The 20,481-nt window shown below is 36.7% G+C and overlaps 1 protein-coding gene across 1 annotated transcript in view; it reads right to left on the reverse strand.

Moving 5' to 3' along the window:
- Positions 1 to 7,297: 7,297 nt before the first annotated feature.
- LOC150100034 (sterol O-acyltransferase 1-like) overlaps positions 7,298 to 20,481 on the reverse strand; it is a 296,476-nt gene continuing 283,292 nt past the window's right edge. Inside the window, exon 14 of the mRNA XM_090402947.1 lies at positions 7,298 to 7,802. Within this exon, the coding sequence (XP_090259073.1) occupies positions 7,701 to 7,802 (102 nt within the window). The 3' untranslated portion in view covers positions 7,298 to 7,700. The remainder of the gene's footprint in view (positions 7,803 to 20,481) is intronic.

A 20,481-nucleotide genomic window follows, 5' to 3' on the forward strand; every position in this document is an offset into this window, starting at 1 on the left:
TCAAGAACTATGTGGTGAGGGTAATATCAGAGTGTATTCCAAAAGTTAAGAGGGTAAATAGAGTAGATGTAAAATGGATGAATCAAGAGATAAGGTATGCAATCTGGAAGAAGATAGTATTATGGAAAAAACACAAAATGAGTATTTATAACCAGTTGTATGAGAAGTATAAAGAGCAGGCGAGGAAGGTGACCAGCTTGATAAGGAGAGCAAAAATGCAGTATGAGCAGCAGTTAGCTAAAGCAGCCAAAAAAAATCCTAAGGAGTTTTTTCAATATGTGGCCAGTACAGTAGAAGAAAGAATGATTATGGTAGGATGGGACTGATTGATGAAAACAAAGGAATGATAACCACTGTGGAGGATATAGTTGAGATATTTAGTGAGCAATTTATAAAGGCATTTCATTCTTGTGAATGTGACATCATGCAGAACTTGAAAGCATGGGAAAGGAGGAGGAACTGTTAGTAAGTGAACAGGAGGTATATGAGGAATTGAATAGACTTGATGTAAATAAGGCTGTGGGACTTGATGCTATTTCATTGCGTGTTTTGAGGAAATGTGCCAAAGAGTTAACAGCTTTTACATATCTTTTCAACATGAGTCTCTCACTGGGTCAAGTTCCAAGAGAGTGGAAAGAGGGTAAAACTGTTCCAATTCATAAGGGAGGTGATAAGAGTAAAGCTTTGAATTATAGACCAGTCTGTGTGTCTGGAGTTGTAGTTAAGGTATTAGAGAAGTTAGTTAGGACTAAGATTCAGAATTGGGTTGACAACAGAAAAATACTCTTTGGCGGCCAGCATGGATTTACTAAAGGAAGATTGTGCTTTAGTGCTTACTTTTTATAATAAAGTGACAAATGTGTTGGATAAGGGTGTTGCATATACAGTGATATATTTAGATTTTGCAAAGGCGTTTGATAAATTGCCACATGACAAATTGGTAATTAAATTGGAACGGATGGGACTGAACAGTAGATTAGTTCGCTGGATTGGAGATTGGCTGTCTGATAGGTATCAGCGAGTTGTCTATGGAGGAGCGATATCCCAGAAGAGGAAAGTTACCTCAAGGGTCTGTTTTGGGTCCATTGCGGTTTAATTTGTATGTAAATGATATTTGGAGAGGTCTGAATGGTGATATGCAGTTGTTTGCAGATGATGCAAAGTTGGGGAGAGCTATCAGGAGTGGAGCAGATGCAGTAGCTTTGTAAGAGAACTTGAATCGACTAGCTGAATGGGTAAATGAGTGGGGATGTCAATCCAATGTTTCAAAGTGTAAGGTTTTGAAATTTGGGAAGCAGAGATGGGATGTAAAGTACACAACCGATGGAAATATCTTGGAAGTGGTAGAGGAGATGAGATCTGGGAGTGATTATAGACAAGGACCTAAAATTTTGGGGACATGTTACTAAAATTGTGAAGACAACACAGCGGATAATTGGGAATAATGCGGAGGACATTGACTTGTAGAAGTAAGGATGTTATGGTTCCTTTGTATAAGCCTTTGATCAGGCCACATATGGATTACTGTGCACAGATCTGGTCACCTGGTTTCTGGAATGTAGAGTATGAAGACAGATTGACAAAATACAATTTGCAGAAATTGGTGGAGAGAAGGAGGAGGGGGGGGGGGATATGATCGAGACATATAAGCTGTTAAGAGGTTATTACCAGATTAATGTCGGGGAGGTTTTGCACAGAATGGGTGAAGATAGCAGGAGAACAAGAGGTTATCCCTGGAAGCTGTATAAGGAGGATGTGAGCAAGGGAGTGGGGAGCAGGTTTTTTGCATGGAGAGTGGTGAGTGATTGGAATGCATTGCCCAAGAGTGTGGTGAGTGTAGAGACAGTGAATATGTTTAGGCGAGGTATGATAAACTGTGTGTATAACAGTGGACCTACCATGATGAGTCTTTGACTCCATGGAGGTTTTTATAATAATAATAATAATAATAATAATAATATTATACAGGTATTAAAGTAAATTTTATTATAAAATACTTTTAATGTAATTTGTTTTATACACATAAATACTGACTGAGAAAATTCTTTGGCATTTCAATACATATATATGGCAATGTACAAAATGTTTTAATTTAATGGGGACCATTCCTTTGCTTAACGTTGGTTAACTGAATTATTTTGAAAGTTAAACTTACATTAGTTTTTAGTGATAAATTTCACTACATGGAGACAATAAAAAATTCAAGGATCTGAATTCAGTATAATCTAAAAGCAGGAAGTTGCAAAAAACATAACATAAAATAACCAGTAGTGCTTAATCTAGATTAACCCCTGCAAATAAGACAATTTCTTAAGTGGATCTTTACATTGATAAGACAAGAACACAACACAGTTTTTAATAGCAGAGAAAGCATATTTTCTTTCCAAAAGAAAAATGTTATTTGTTTCATGAATAATGGAACATTTATGTTGCATTTAATGAAATTAGACAAGGAGGGAAGAAATTCTTTCTCTTCTTAGGTCTAATATTGTCTAATTTTGCTTAAACTTGGTTCCTAGGAATTGAGGTGGATAAATTAACTGTGGAAAGAGTGCAGAGCCAGATAACAAAGATGGTATCAAGACTGTACAGTGTTAGTTATGAAGATAGGCTGAGGGAATGTGGACTGCAGAGTTTGGTAGATAAAAGAAGGAGAAGTGATGTGATTGAGACTTTTAAACTGTTGAGAGGTTGACATTGACACTGAGGCAATGTCCATGACATGAAGACATGTCATGAACGTTGACATGCCTTCCAAATGAAAGAACTCTCTCAGAGTTCTTTCGTTTGGAAGAATGGGGGAATGAGCAAGAATAAGGAGCCATTGCTGGAAGTTACAAAAGGAAGTTGTGAACAAGAGGGTGAGGAGTGGTTTCTTTGCAATGGATGGTGCTTGAACTGCAGAATGCATTGTTGCTTGATAGAGTTGTGAGAACACTATCAGGCAATGAGTGGTACGATAGACTGTGTTTTCTAGGATGGGCCTGCCAATATGAGTCTTGTGACTCCATGGAGGTCTGAATCATAATAATAAATTCAAGTCGTGTAGAAAAATAGCTAAAGACACTCATGTAATGGCAAAATATCTTAATTCTCCAAAAAATATTTCAATTAGAGATGTGCAATGAGCACAACAACAACAAAAAGTTGAGATGCAGATAAACTAATTTGGTCAATTCAGCATAAAACGTGTATAATAATGGCAATGGCTGAATAGCTTGATTAAAACAAGTGTCATGAATTTGTTGTAACATGCTCTAAATAACAGCAGCTAACAGAGTATTCATAATAATGAATTAAAATTTGATACTCAGAATCAGTAGCTAGTAAAAATATAGCATGACAGAAATATTTCAAATTATAATGCAGGAATCTCTTAATTATCTAGTTCTTACTCAATACAGTTAAGTGAATGTACTATTTACATCTTCTGTATTGAGAACAAAATGAAATCTATTCAAGAGTTGTTATTTTGATGATTACATAATTGAGAGATGCATCTTTGTACAGACTATCTGTGGATCTTTCTTCTCTCAGCTCTTTAGGCTACATATACAGTTAATTGAGTAAGAATTCGGTTTCATTATACAAGCAAAAGGAAACTAATTTGCATTTCTGAAACAAAGTTCCCTTTATATACATATTTACATACAGGTGAATTCACCAAGACATTTAATTTTATCAACAGTAAGCATCATTTTAGGATATAAATTCAACATCTCATTACTTTCCAATTAAAGTATGAAATAATATACTAATTATCTAATCTAATTTAAATTCAGAATGCATATTGAAAAGGGTTCTGGATTACTTCAAGACTAATAATTTCAGGAAATCACAGCAATAGCAAACTTTTTTTTAATTTTTTTTATTGCAAAGTTATTGTTATTGTTACAACATTTTGTGACACTAGTTATTGAAATTATAAAATATTTAGAATGGCCAGAAATATGATTCTGACTAGTTAATAGTCAGAATCATATAGTTAATAGTTCTAATTTGGCAGCTTTCTGAAGAGAAAAAAAAAAAAATTAAGAGAAATTGCATCAAGAGAAATGTAGCAAAGACAAACCATTTAAAAATAATTAAGTACCTTTTAAATTCATTGGGTAGCACAGGAGGAGGATGGAATTCAATAGACCTGATGTGACTAGACATAATACGGGTCAAGTCACTGATCATTTAGGCATGCATCCATTCATTTACCAGATCATGGATGTTTTGCCAGAATTCCTTAGACTGCCAGTTAAATCAATCTTGCTATGCAGAAGATGTACCAATATGTCAATTCATTTGACAAATCATTTTCTGGATGATTTTCTTGCAATATGAAACCATTTATCATTATGCAAAACATACTTATTCTAATTTCATTAAACTGTAGCTGATAGCAAAGGTTGGTCGATTGGTAGAGCCTCTGCTACTAATGGCTCAACAAAAAGTTAAGCAAGTTTGATTGCGGTTAGTAGTTACAAGGGGAACAATCGTTCGATGCTGTTGGCACACTCTCCCTCAGTGAGTCTTTGGACTCCCTGGAAGTGTCACATAATAATAATAATAATTACTACTGTGAAATCGAGTATGTAATAAAAATATCCAAACTCCATGTTTAGAAATTCAAAAACCAAACATCCACTGACAATGTTATGTTTACTCTTAATTTTACCAGGTTAAATCTTCCTGCCAGGGAGATTTGACCCATGACTAGTGGAATCTAAGAAACCTGTGGTTCCTTAGATTCCACTTTGAGTTTCATTAATGCCATAAAACACAGTGATAAAGATTTTTCATGAGTATGTATATGTGAAACATCTTTCATAGAATCTCAAATTTAATCTGTGCAGTTTTCATATGTTTGATGTTAAGCATTGACTCAAATTATGACAATTCCAGTGTAATGCTGAAGTGGAGAGGTTGTCAATTGGTTTAACCGGTGGCTTAAGGAATTCTTTCAGCAAGGCCTTCATAACCTAAAAAATGAGTGACATAAATGTCTTAATGCTTATGGTGACTTTGTGACTCAACCCCAATACATCTGATTGCATTCAGAAGGGTTTTTATTGAACCACCCTTATTTAGAGATAAGGAACATGAAATACATTACTCTTAATAATTATGTATAATTTCAGTTTTTGATATTAGATGTCAGATTGTAAATATATCTTGAGATATATTTACAATCTGACATCTAATATCCATATCTCCAAATATAAAATCAGCTCAAGCCTAATGTTTTAATAGATTAATCCTCCAAGTATATTAAAATTCTTCTCATGTCTCTTGCATGAAATCTGGATTAAAGATACATATCTGATAATAAATTAGAGATGGAGCTATCCTGCTATGATTTTTAATCGTTTAAATTTAATTTCTAATCCTAGTTGGTTAGTCAAATTTCTCTCTCTCTCTCTTTTTAAATATATAACCCACACACAAAAAGTTGAAAGACCAATAGCACATCAGCAATGTATATATATGCAAGAAGGTAAGAAGAAAGGAGGAATTCATTGATGTATTTTTTTTTTTTTTCTTGAACAGCTGAAGGATGTAGTCTTTGGGGAATTTGGAACAGACATAGATTAAATGTTAGTTTGATAAGTTTGGCGCTAGACTGTAAATGGGTGTTCACCACCACTTACTCTTGTTCTTATAGTTTTGGGGGAAAAAAAAAAAAACTAAAGGAAGGATAGTAATCAGTTCAGAGAGAACTGTCCATGAAAGTGCCTATGAAATAAATATAAAGCAAAAACAGAACATCTATTAGAGAGGGGGAATTGAGAGGATGTGTAAAAAAGGATCATCAGTTAGCCAAATTGCCCACTTCTGAATATCATCAAGTGTTCAATTTGGGTATACCACCCCAAATATGTGAGCAATATGCCATGGTTGGGCAGATTTGGAATTTATATAGTGTTATAGTGTTAGTAGTTGTACAAGTAAGAAACAGTACCTCAAACAGAAAAGTACATAGAGTTTTTTTTGGTAGCTGCAGAAGATATGGCTGTGAGAAGTTTGCACCCAGGATAAGCTGGGAAGAGAAAAGAAATCCAATCATGTTTTGATATCTGGGTATTATTAAAAGTTAGGGACTGAGTTGGGTAGCAGTGAAGTTTACAAGGTTGTTCTCTTCCATCACTGAAGTATGATGGTGATTAGAGCTTAGAATTGGTTATGTTTGATCTTGAGGAGTCTAATAATTGGGTTTTATATGGTTTGTTAAATAAAAAGAGGAATGGAGTGTACTGTTATGTCATCAGCAAAGCTATGGGTAAGATTTGAAGTCAGTAACAGAGAATTTATATACAGAATGAAGAGAATGGGTGAAAACACAGAGTCCTGGGGTACTCCTGCATTGGTGGGAACTCTAAGGAAAGGAAACTGGTAACCCAACTGTAAAATGGTAGAAAGAAGACCATAGTATAGTATTTTGCTGAGCAAGTTTCTATTTCAGGCCTGATTCAAATACTTTAGAAAAGTTGAACCCAAAGGCGGGGGTAGCATAGGACAAAAGATTAGTCGTGAACTGAGAGTGGCAAAATTCATATTGCTGGTCACTAATTAGCTGGTTTGCCTTCAGGTAGTAAAGACGTTTGCTCTTGATGACCTTCTCCAGAGTTTTTGACAAAATTGAAGTGAGAACAACTGGAAGATTGTTTGTTAGTAAGAGAGAAATCTGTATCTTTAATTACAATTGTTTGCAGGTATAAAGACAACTGGAGAAAGGGGGGGGTTAAATTATATATACATGGCATTTGTAATAATAAAATGATGGAAACAGCAATAATAATCTGGAAACTAAAAATTTGATTACCTTTTGGTCATAAATACTCTATATACTGATTCATTAATTAGTGTAATGGTACAGTGGCCATTAGGTCCATATGGGTAGTTACAGCAGAAAAATTCATTAATACAGTTATTAATGACCTATGTGGCTAAAGTGATACATTTACAATAAATAATATCTTTGCTTCAAGAAACATTATTTGGCACAAGTTCTTAAACAAATAAATGTAGAATTTACTGAATTAGTAAAACCAGTATACATATATATTTGTAATTATGCTTAAGAACAAAAAAATACATAAACTTATTAGAAATGACTAGTTTCAACAGTAACCTTTGATCAAGTAAATTAATTTCATTAGTAACATGAGCATATACTGAATATATAAAAATATTTCATTATTTTCACATTATGGATAAGATTTTTTTTTTATCAAAAATGTAGAATTTACTGAATTAGTAAAACCAGTATACATATATATTTGTAATTATGCTTAAGAACAAAAAAATACATAAACTTATTAGAAATGACTAGTTTTAACAGTAACCTTTGATCAAGTAAATTAATTTCATTAGTAACATGAGCATATACTGAATATATAAAAATATTTCATTATTTTCACATTATGGATAAGATTTTTTTTTTATCAAAATAAAGTAGGTTCTGGTACAATTTTTTTAAAACATATTATTCATGTTATTTACTTCTGCTTTCAGTTCTAAGATTAAGAGTATATCACACACCACTTTGCCATTTCAATATAAAAATAAGTAATATTTCTCTGAATCAACTGGAATGTTCACATTATAAATTATATACACATCAGATATATGTGCAGTTTTAAATCACTGTTTTGAATCAACAAATAAAGGAATGATTTCTTTATTCTTTGTGATCTTCAGATATCGTAGACTCAATAAACATTTATCATTGAATCAGGAAGACCATTTCTATTTTTGGTAAAAGCTCCACAAATCCATGACCTAGGAACAAGATAATCTAAATAAGGATGGTCCTATAAGATAAAATTGCTATTATGAAACTTCATCATAACATGCAACATCTTTATTTATATAGATCTTTAATCCATTTAGTGGCCAAAATACTCAGGATAACAATATAATGCTCTGTACCCTACTTAAGTACAAAAAAACTCAACTTGTGAATTTGTAATAATGAAGTGAGGAAAAAAATAAATAAATAAAAAAGAATATATATATATATCATTTTTATAGGTACATTTCCCAAACTGTGTATCATCTCTCTCTCTCTATGTGTGTGTGTGTGTTATTCCTTGACTGAGACTAAATAGATTTTATTAGAATTCAATGTCCTGTACAGCAATTTGATGATGATGAACGCTACGAAAATTTCTCAATCTATCCTAATTTTCCTTTGAGTTGAAGCATTTTTAAGATTCAAAATAACAGTAATAATTCTGCTCATAGTGAATAGAATATAATGAAATTTGGTATTTACGATCTCTACTAAAAGTTGTGTAATGAACTCAATTCTGGTTCAAGTCAGACTATTTTTAGTGGCTAAATTAGGTCAAACAAAATTTTATGTCTACAATACATAAATCAAAAAAGCTCTTGATTCAAATGTTGTGTTACCAATGAATTATGTCACAATTTCAGAATACTATTACAAAACACCTTTTCATGACTGTCTCCAATCATTTCCTTTCTTTCCTTGTTTTGATAATTTTCATATGAAATAAAATATGACAGCTTAATGATAGTTTATATATGAACTGGAATGGAATAGTTTATATCAAGAACTGGAGGCCCATCAGTTTGTCAAACACGGACTACAAGATCCTCGCCCGTGTTCTCAATGGCAGACTGAAGCGGGGGATGAGGTACATCGTCAACAGCACACGTGTATGGTGTTCCTGACCGATCGACGAAGTTCAATCTCATCCTCATCTGAGAACTGCTATGTCTGGTCAACCTCAAGAACTACTCAATGGCATTGTTGACCATCAATCTCAATCGAGCGTTCGACAGTGTCCGGCACTCCTTTCTGTTCGACATCCTGCAGAAAGTCGAAGTCAGCAGCGGACTGCTTTCAATCATTGGAGGAGGCTAAAACAACAGCTCTACCTGCCTCCTCCTCCTCATCAACGGACACTTATCGGACCCTATTAACATCCAGAAAGGGGGTCAAACAAGGTTGTCCCCTCAGTCCACTGCTTTTTTTGCACTAGCCCTTGAGCCATTCCTACAGGCAGTTAACAGCTCACGTGCCGTCAGAGGGATTCCACTACCGCTCACAACGGATGACTCCAAAGTAATAGCTTACATGGATGACGTGGTGGGCACCCTCAGGGACAACGACTCCATATGGGACTCCTTTAACATCCTAGAGGAGTTCAAAGTGTCGGGGTTAACATCCAACCCTGACAAAACTAAGATCAAGACATATGGAGCCTAGAACCTAAACAACATCCCCATTGGTCTCGTTCCTACAGGAGAACCCCCCCCCCCCCCACTCACCATCCTGGGGTCCCATTTCCTGCACAGTCCGTCCTCGACATTCAACATCTAATAAAAACAACAGTCGAGTATCAAGGACTGGTCGAGCTGACAGCTGTCACTCTCCTCCAAGGCAACGGCCATCAAAACCATCCTGTGCCCAGCCTACCAGCACATCGTTAATATCACAAACATCAGCGAAGATCAAGAAGTCCAGCTGCACAGGAACCCACTAAAGTTCTTCTGGGGCAGTCTACAGCAGGAAGTTGATATCAATATCCTTCAACTTCCGGAGAAGCTGGGGGGAGGGGTGGCTTCAGCTTCCCTGTCCTCAACATCAGATACCTGAGTAATACTGCATTCCATCTTATCAGGATACTACAAACTAACCATCCCTGCAGTTATCCTGTGCGGTATTTCTTGGGTTTTAAGCCCCTGTTTGGTATCACAAACTATCAAGGTCCCAAAGCGGAAATTGTCCCAGAGGAATACAACAGACTCAGCCAGCTTATAGAACAACTCCGCTCATCGGGTGTTAACACTGGCGAAATCCGGAACAGTAACACCTGGTACCATCACTTCTTCAACATCTTGCATACCGATGTTCCGGATCTAGGGACCAACAATGCCATCCTGTTTGGTCACCTCTCCCAACATCAAGGTTACCCGTCTAGAAAGGACCTGGCGTGGCAGATAGCCTATGGCCACCTTCCAGTTGACCTTAACATCTGGAGGTTCCACAACTCCCGGAATCCCCTTCTGTGACTTCTGCCAGGGCCTGGACAGCAAAGAGCACGCTTTCTACAAGTTAGTGCTGCTTTTTGCACTATCCCTTGAGCCATTCCTATGGGCAGTTAACAGTTCACGTGCCATCAGAGGGATTGCACTACCGCTCATCACGGATGATTCCAAAGTAATAGCTTATGCAGATGATGTGATGGTTACCCATCATCAAGGTTACCTCAGGGACAATGACTCCATATGAAACTTCTTTAACATCCTAGAGGAGTTCAAAGTATTGGGGTTAACATCCAACTCCGACAAAACTAAGATCAAGACGTATGGAGTATGGGACCTAAACAACATCTCATGGGTCCCTTCCCTACAGCAGATCCCCTCACCATCTTGGGATCCCATTTGCTGCACAGCCTGTCCTCGACATTCAGCATCTAATAAAAACAACAGTTAAGCCTCAAGGACTGGTCAAACTGACAGCTGTCACTCTCCTCCAAGGCAACGGTCATGAAACCGTCATGTGCCCAGCCTACCAGCACGTCATTAATATTACAAACATCAGCAAAGATCAAGAAGTCCGGCTGTGCAGGAAACCTCTAAAGTTCTTCTGGGGCAGTCTACACAAGGAAGTTGATATCAACAAACATCCTTCAACTTTTGGAGAAGCTGGGGGGGGGGATTCGGCTTCCCTGTCCTCAACATCAGACACCTGAGTAATACCATATTCCATCTTATCAGGATACTGCAAACTAACCATCACTGCAGTTATCCTGTGTGGTATTTCTTGGGTTTTAAGCTACCGTGTTTGGTATCACAAACCATCAAGGTCCCAAAGCGGAAATTGTCCCAGGGGAATACAACAGACTCAGCCAGCTTATAGAACAACTCTGCTCATTGGGTGTTAACACCGCTGAAATCCGGAACAGTAACAACTGGTACCATCACTTCTTCAACATCTTGCAACATCTTCCCAACATCGAAGCTACCCTTTGAGAAAGGACCTGATGTAGAGGATAGCCTATGGCTGCCTTATGAAAGAGGCTAAGAGATGTGCTTCGCATCCTCTTCCTACTGCAGGAACAAATCATACACCTACAGTTTGCTCTGCCAGCCAACAACAAGCAGAAGTTACTGGTATGCTTCATCAATGTTCTTCATATAATATATTTCATCAGTGAATTGAAATACCACATCTGGAAAGTAAGGAAGAAATTCTCCATATCTACTAATCCTCCAAGTCTGTTTGAAGTCTCTCAAGTTGTCCTCGATAAGTTCTACAGCTCTTTGAGGAGATTTCTACATCTAGAGAGAGGGACTTTGGGTGACACCAGATTTAACAAGTGGTGTACACCTCCCATCCTATATACTAACAGAAATAACACCATCAAGTTCTGTTTGCCGCTGCTCTAACATCTCCATTTCTAGCCATGTTTCTGGTCTTTTCGTCCCCTATGAGTTCCACTTGGTCTATTCAGTTGATGGTCTTGCATAGAGGTAACTCAGATGAAGAAACTGGGCAGCGCAGGCCTACTCGAGGCAGTCTGCCGTGAAGGATCAGATCTCCTAGGCACCAGTTACCTTTGTGGTCGCTTCCATCAGAGACAGACTTTAGGAGCTGGTGAAAAGAGTTTATCATCTGATAGCATTGAGCTAGCAAGATGTATATTATGAGCTGAGGCCTTTTCTTCTTCTCCCCATTTCCCCACCCACCGTTCCTATCCCATTCCTTACCTCTCCTACTCTTGTACCCCCCCCCCCACCCTACCTCAACTGCACTGTCACTCCCTCAACTCTCTTTTTCTTCGCTTCAGGGCACTCTGACCCATTTTATTTTTCAATAGGCAAATAATGGGTTTTCTTTTCTTATACCAGCATGCAGGTTCGTCGTGTAAGCTATAGCCTATTGTGGTTTTATATTGCCAGACTTTTTTTCATTAGTGTGAGACATATTCAGTGGATAATAACCATTACACAGCCATTTTGGACCATTTTATGGGTTCACCTTCCATCACTATGGTGTCTATGAGTAAAAAGCATAAATCAAGTGATTCTTTTCGGGTTTTTAATGAAAAGTGGACCAATTTGTACTTTTTTTTTGTGCCGATCGACGATAAGCCAGTGTGTTTAATTTGTCTCTTGAGTCAGTGTCAGTATCAAAAGAATACAATATAAATTGACACTATATAACAAAGCATGCATCCAATTTCGATCACTTTCGAGGGCAGCTTCGTGTGGACAAAGTGAACCGTCTCCAAATTGATTTAAAATGCCAGCAGTGTACGTTTAAAAGGCAGAGGGAAAGAGAGAGAGAGAGAGAGAGAGAGAAGCGTGCAAAGTAAGTTATGTAATAGTGAAAAAATTGCTAAATAATCAAAAGCCTTCTTGGAAGGCGAGTTTGTGAAAGAGTGTCTCATCCCTGCTGGGGAAATTCTGTGCCCAAATAATAAGTGTTTAAAATACCAAGATTGTCTGGGGTAACTGTAGCATGACGTGTCGAAGAACTTGCCAATGACATTGAAGGAACTTTAAAAAAATGGTTGTCTGAATTTATGTCGAATTCACTTGCTTTAGAGCACAGATGTGAAGGATACAGCACAACTGGCTATCTTTTTTTTTCTGTGGCATTGATCAACAATTCACTGTGACAGAAGAACTGTTAGTGCTCGTACCTATGAAGGGAATGACGAAAGGCACTAATATTCTTAAAGCCGCCAATAAAATGCTCCAGCGTTTCAACTTCAGCTTAATCACCCTCGAGTGTGTGATAACTGATGGTGCCGCCTGCTATGGTGGGAAAGCATGAAGGGTTTGTTGCGCTGCTACGGAAAGAACCGGAACTAGAAGGAGAAGATTTCGTCCATTACTACTGTTTAATCCACCAGGAGAATTTGTGCGTGAACACTATTGGATTTGAGAATGTCATGAAAGTTATTGTGACTGTCATCAATATTATTAGGACAAGAGGACTGAATCATCGTCAATCCAAAAGTGTGAAGCAGATCACAACGATGTGGTTTATTATAGTGATGTGCATTGGTTGAGCAGGGGGAAGGTTCTTAAAAGAGTCTTTGACTTAATGAGCGAAATACAGCAGTTCGTGCAAACCAAGGGAAAGCCGATTGTGGAATTCAATGATCCAAAGTAGATGACAGACTTTTCCTTTGTGGCCAACATCTCATTGCACATGAATGACCTAAATATGCGGCTACAATCCAAAAATCAACTGAGGCACACTCTGTTTGATCACATCAAAGCCTTTGGCCAAGCTCAAACTTTGGGAGGCACAACTTGCAAAAAAAGACTTAATACATTTTCAGCTTCTCAATGAGTCCAACTGTTCGTCTCTTGATGAATACGCTACAAAATTAGCCATGTTGCGAAGTGTGTTCTAAGAGAGATTTAGTGATTTTCGTAACCAACAGTGTTCTTTAGATTTATTTTCAATGCCATTCAGTGGCAATGCTGCTGAAATGACAGGCTCAGTACACAATGGAGCTACTTGAACTCTAAAACAACTCTTCTTTGAGAGAAAAATTATTCAATGTGCCCTTGTTTACATTTTACAAAGAGTACATTTCTGAGGATGCATTCCCTAATCTTCGCTGGTATGCTTTGAAGATGTGAGCTTTGTTAGGAAGCACATACTTATGTGAGCAGTTCTTCTCCAGAATGAAGCATGTGAAGTCCAAGACAAGAACTCAGATTACAGACCAACATCTAGAGAATACTCTGCACATAGTGACTTCCAACATTGATAAGCTGGTCAAGGAAAAGCATTGCCAAGTTTCCCATTGACATTGCAAAAAAATGAATGTTTTCTTCATTAAATTACCTCTTTTCAAGTATTGATTGTATTTATTTATCATGAACCCAACTCCTACCTACACTCTTAAAGCTGATTTGTTTATTTTTATAGGATTTTATGTAAAGTATCAAATGCACAGCATTCTTTGTGAATCTGAAAAGCATCTTACAATTCTAAATATCGCAGTATAGCTTAGTACAATGAAGCTTCAATGGCTTCATTGAAATTTTTAATGTGGCTTGCACTGTCTGAAAGGTTGAAGACCCTCCCCCCTGACTTACAGAAATAATGGAAGGAACAGTAGAAGAAAAGAAGCCAAGAGGCAGACCAAGAATCTCCTATATAAACAACTTAGCAACAATAACTGGAACTAAAAGGTATGAAAAAATAAACAGGAGAGCACAAGATAGGATGCTAGGATGTAATGCTACCACCAACCAATCTTTGGAATGATGAACCCAAGAAAAAGAATGTTTATTGAAAGTCTGAGGAAATTCCATTTTTTTCTAGTGTGTTTTTGCTTTGGCACGAGTGAGTGAACCATTCCTGAAACACCATAAGTTAAGTCTAGGTAAAGCCTGTTTATTAAATTTAAATATTATGATATTGCTACTAAGGGATTAGATACAGGTAATATTTGCAACATTATATATCTGGATTTTAGTACAGCATTTGATACTATACCACACTTTTGTCTTTATTTACAAACTGGGAGAAAAACATTAAAGGTAAGGCAATGAAGTAATTAGAAGAATGGTTAAGGAAAAAGGAAAGATTGGTATTAAATGGTTACACCTTTCATTGGATTTGGCAAGTTGTGGGGGTCTGCAGAAGTCAATACTGGGAGCATTGTTCTTAATTTTTATCAATGATATTGATTACTAGAATTAAAAATTGAATTTGTAGATAACACTAAAGGGAGTAGGGTAGTTAATGATGATCAGGCCAACTTAAAGATATTTTGTTGGTCTCAGGATGACAATTAACAGTTTATGATGTAAAGACCCTGACCTAGACATAAAAAAAATCCAAGGGTAACTTATTACTTGGATAAGGATAAGGGGTGTAAGGCATGGGTAGTAGAGGTTAGCATCTCTTCCTGCTCAGCAGTCACATCAAAATATTTGGTGGCTGGGTGGAATTGGTCTCCACTGCTCATGCAACTCTCACTTATGGCTCCAAGTAGCTGGTAGAGTGCACCAGTGGCCACACCCTGGGACTGTGCCTCGGCTGGCAGGCAAAGCTAAGTGAGTGTATCAGTTAAGTCAAATGGACTAATAGTGGAAAAATAAATTAGTTATTCAAATAATTGAAAGAGTTATTCAATTATATATTCATGTGGAGACGGTCATAGGAATGGAGTAGCATTTGTACTGAAAAATAAGATTGCCAAATCCTTACTTGGATTTTGGCCCATAAGTGATAAAGTAATTGCATTAAAAATTGCAGCTCAACCTTTTAATATTTTTATTGTTCAGATATATGCACCTACTTCTGATTATCCAGATGAAGATGTAGAATGTTTCTATGAAGGCATTCAAAATGCACTTAACAACACTAAATCAGATGACATGACAATCGTTATGGGAGATCTACATGCTAAAGTAGGCTCAGAAAAGATCTCTACCTGCTGAGAAACCAGGACCTGGGACATAGAAATCCAAGAGGAGAAAGATTAATACTTTCTCCTCTTGGATTAATATTAATGCAATAAGATAAGATTAATATTAATGCAAGGAAATTGAACTTTTGGACAAAAAACACAAAACCAGAGAACTTCATGAGAAAGTTAGGGAGATAACTAGGAAATCTTGCAAAAGGGGTAGGCTCTCATTGCATTGAATTAATATTAATGCAATAAGATAAGATTAATATTAATGCAAGGAAATTGAACTTTTGGACAAAAAACACAAAACCAGAGAACTTCATGAGAAAGTTAGGGAGATAACTAGGAAATCTTGCAAAAGGGGTAGGCTCTCATTGCATTGAAGATAAGAATGGAAACATCCTAATGGAGAAAGACAAAATAAGGGATAGATGGGTAGAGTATTCAAAGGAACTCTACAATCAATCATGATAGAATAGATAAGCCACTGCAAGAAGATTTGGAGAGGGGGACCTACTATTCTTACCTGGGAAGTAATAAATGCCATTTGGAAATTGAAACCAGGAAAAGCTCCAGGAATGGATGGAATTATGGCAGAATAAGGTTTTAAGGCTAAAGGCTTTAAATGATAAGGCTACAAGATCACTGACTGACATATGTAACAAAATATATGAAACTGGGCACCTGCCAAAAGATTTTAAGCACTCGACATTCCTACCAATATCTAAAAAATCGAAGACAATCAAATGTAAAGAGTACAGAACAATCAGTCTGATCAGTCAGATAGCAAATGTTATATATATCATCCTAGAAAGAAATAAACATAATAAATCAAATTGGAAATTAATGAAACACAATCTGGTTTTCGGGAAAATAAAGGAACTAGAGAGGGAGTCTTCAACATTAGAACTATTATAGAAAGATATCTGGAGAAGCAGAAAGAAGTCTGCTTATGTTTTATTGACTATACAAAGGCCTTTGACAATATACTACATGAACAACTAATCGAATGCATCAGAAAATTAGGAGTAGATAGATGGTAAAGATATCAGATTACCGACAAATCTATATTGGGAGCAAACTGCCTCAATAAAAATATCAGGAGAAACCTCAAAGGAATTTCCAGTAAAGAAGGGTGTCAGACAAGGCTGTGTTCTTTTTCCTATATTGTTTAACCTCTATACTGAAAATATCTTCCAGCAATTAGAAGAATTTAAAGGAGTCATAGGAGGTAGAAATATAAACAACTTAAGATATGCATATGATACAGGACTGCTAGCTGAAAATAAAAAAAGATCTTCAAAACCTACTAGAAGATATGCTGAAACTAAGTGAAAAATATGGACTTAATTTCAACTTCAAAAAAACCAAAACCATGCTGGTAACAAGAGAAAAAGGGAAAATACTTGATATAAATATTAAGATCAGAGGAAATACCTTAGATCAAGTAGAGAGTTATATATATTTGGGGATCAACTAATTACAGAAAATGGAAAGTGTGATAAGGAGATGTTAAGAAGAATAGAAATTGCTAGATCAACCTTCATTAGTATGAAAAACATTCTGACCTCAAGGGAAATTCACACAAAAATAAGAATTAGGTTGTCCAAATGCAATGTATGGTCAACACTGCTATTATGGAGCAGAAACCTGGACAATAGCAAAATATTGTGAAAATAAACTAAAAGCCTTTGAGACGTGGATCCTCAGAAGAATTCTTAGAGACCCATGGACTGTCAAAAAAACTAATTTAGAAATATTAGAAATGATTGGAGAAGACAGGACTCTATTGAAAACCATTAAGAAAAGGAAAACCACCTACCTTGGTCACATACTAAGGCATGAATCCCTAAAAAAATCACTTCTAGAAGGAATGATACAAGGAAAAAGAAGAGGAAGACAAAGAACAGATTGGATGGGAAATATTAAGGACTGGACCTACCTTTTTGTCCTATGAAGAATGCAAAAAAAAACCACAAAACCATACACGGTGGAAGCTCGCGGTAGTTAACCTCCTGGAAGGAGATGACATCTGACAAGGACAAGGATAAAATCAAATTAGCAGATGAAAAGGACCTAGGATAGCACAGTCCAGTATGAACTTTTTTTAAACAATATAGCAAGCTAGCAGAATCACTAATGGGATTCTTTCATTAATATACAAGAAAACAATGATGGTGATGTAAAAATAATCATAATTAAAATTCTGAATGTTTTTACGTATTGTTTATGTTAGTATGTTTATTAGTTTTGTTTTCATAACACGCATTGTCGGCACTTGCGATGTGACCGTTATGGAAATTGTTTTGTTAAAAGTGATATGTAAAGAAGTCAAAAATTTAATGTACTTACTGGATTTGAATAGTTGTGTTACTTTAAACAAATTTATTATGGTTTGAAATATTAAGTTTTGTGTTTTATGAGGACATTCTCTTGTCGCTAACGGAGACAACGTGTCAGCCATTATACAGTACATAGTTTATTGCTTGCCACGGAGTGCGCATGCTTGCCGAGAAGTTTGATGAGTGATTGACAGCTGACAAGAAAGCATTTGGTATCTGAGTAACGGCTGTAAACAAGAGAGCGTTCGGAAGGAATTTAGAACACAGGCCGGCAGATATTTAGGTTCGAAGGAACTGACAGTTGGAAGAAAATTAATAGTATATTCCGAAAAAGGAATCGTGGAACTATTATATTTCAAAATGGAATAAGTATTGATGAATAAAAGGGAAATATTGCTATATGCGTTTTAAACGGAATATTGGAGAAAACACTAACTGAAAGATTTATATATTCCGAAAAAGGAATCGTGGAACTATTACATTTCAAAGTGGAATAAGTATTGATGAATAAAAGGGAAATATTGCTATATGCGTTTTAAACGGAATATTGGAGAAAACACTAACTGAAAGATTTATAGTAGATTCCGAAAAGGGAATCGTAGAACTATAAGTTTTTTTTTTTAATTGGAAGAGTTAAGACTGTCAATAAGCATTTAGTGAATAAAAGAAGAATTTGCTAATTATGTTCTAAAGGAATGTTCGAGAAAACTCTGATTAGGAAGTTTCATCTGTATTAAGGACGCCAGATCTGACTATTATTTCTACTGAAGAAAAGAGACAGAATTAAGTCAGGAAGAATTAATGTGTGTTACATAAGTGATGAGAAAGGATCCTGTAAAAATGAAGAATAGAGTCATCATATACATGTATCTATTGAAAAGGACCTTGACAGAGAAAGAAACTGGCTATGAACATTTTGTGATTGTGCAAACAAAGTGTTTAGTCTAGTCTTAAGTGTAAGTTTATTTTTAAAAGTCCTTGGATCCAATTAATTTGTAGTTTATGTAAAGTTGTTTGAAGTGTATATATATTGCTTTTATTATATTAAATGTGTTTATTTTGTATTTTGGTCTTGAGTCAGTGATTATTTGGATTCTGAAAGAAAGAGTTAAGATCAAAATGTAAGGTTATGCACTTTGGGGTGAAAAGATTGGCGGCAGTTTACTGTATTGGTGGAACTGTGCTCCAGGAAATTGATGAGGCACGAGATTTAGGAGTGTTGGTGAATAATGAGGTGAAGTTTAGGGGGCACATTGCAAAAGTGGCCAAATCAGCTCATCAAATCACTTGGTTGCTGAAGAATACATTGACAAGCAGAGATCAGCAGGTTATTGTTCCTCTGTATCGAGCCTTGATAAGACTCCATCTCGACTACTGTGCCCAGATTTGGTCACCTAGGTTTCTTCTTGATGGGGAGGAGGTTGAGAGGATCCCGAGGCGAGTAACCAAGATGATAGCAGGTCTGTGGAATGAACCATATGAGAACAGGTTGAGGATTTGTGGGTAGCAAAAATTGGTTGATAGGTGGAGGAGGGGAGATATGAATGAGACATTCAAATTACTGAAGGGTTTCTATAAAATTAATTCAGAAGATATTTTTGAGAACAGGGCTGGTTGTGAGAGGACTAGGGGACATCCATGGAAACTGGGCAAAAGTGTGGTTAAGAAAGGTGTTAGAGCTGAGTTCTTTACTTTTAGAGTGGTGAATGAGTGGAATGGGCTGCCAGAGTCTGGTGGATGCTGTGACAGTGAATGAGTTTAAGGCGAGGTATGATAGATACTGTATGAATGTCGAATAGTTGTGATGAATATGATTTGGGGCCTCCCTCGATGAGTCTAATGACTCCCTGGAGCTGCCCGTAATAATAGTAATTTTGCCACATTAAATTGACATCCATTCTCCTTAGCCCAGACCTCCAATCTATCCAAATCTTGCAAAATTTTGACATCATCTGCATTCACTATTGCCCTACCCAATTTTGCATCATCCGCAAACAAATGAACTGTTCCTCTCAGATCCTTTCCTATATCATTAATGAACAAATTAAACAGCAGTGGTCCAAGAACAGATCCTTGTGGCACACCACTAGTCACAGGCCGTCTTGTGGGCTCTACTCCTGAATAAACCACTCTCTGATATCTCTCCATCATCCACCCTCCTATCCATCTCACCAACCCTATATCCATCCTCATATGCTGCAATTTACTGATTAGAATTCCATGTGGTATCCTGTCAAAGGCCTTAGCAAGGTCCAGTAGAATCACTGTAAACCCATTACCCTTATCCAGTTCAGCCGTCACTGTGTTGTAATACGTGAGCAAGTTACTGAGGCATGACCTACCCTTCACAAAACCATGCTGTCCTCGATACAGTATCCAATTTTCTTCTATCCAATCGTGTATTTTCCTCTTGACTAATTTCTCCAAGACCTTGATAATGATTCCTGTTATGCTGATTGGCCAGTAATTTTCAACAGCAGCCTTGGAACCACCTTTATGCAGCGGAACTATTTTCCCCTCTTTCCACCCCTTGGGACTGACCCAGATCTGAGGCTCAAATTAAACAAAATGGTCAAGGGCACTGACAATTCTTTAGCCGCTTCACGTACGACACGAGCTGGTATACCATCCAATCCCACAGATGTATTGACATTGAGGTTCTGTAATAGACTAGTTACCTCTACTTCATTCAACACAATTCCAGTATAAGCTGTTGGTTCTTCCAT

The sequence above is a fragment of the Typopeltis vanoorti genome, chromosome 13, assembly GCF_054136105.1.
Source record: "Typopeltis vanoorti isolate ZY-2024b chromosome 13, IOZ_Tvanoo_1.0, whole genome shotgun sequence".
Classification (NCBI taxonomy): domain Eukaryota; kingdom Metazoa; phylum Arthropoda; class Arachnida; order Uropygi; family Thelyphonidae; genus Typopeltis; species Typopeltis vanoorti.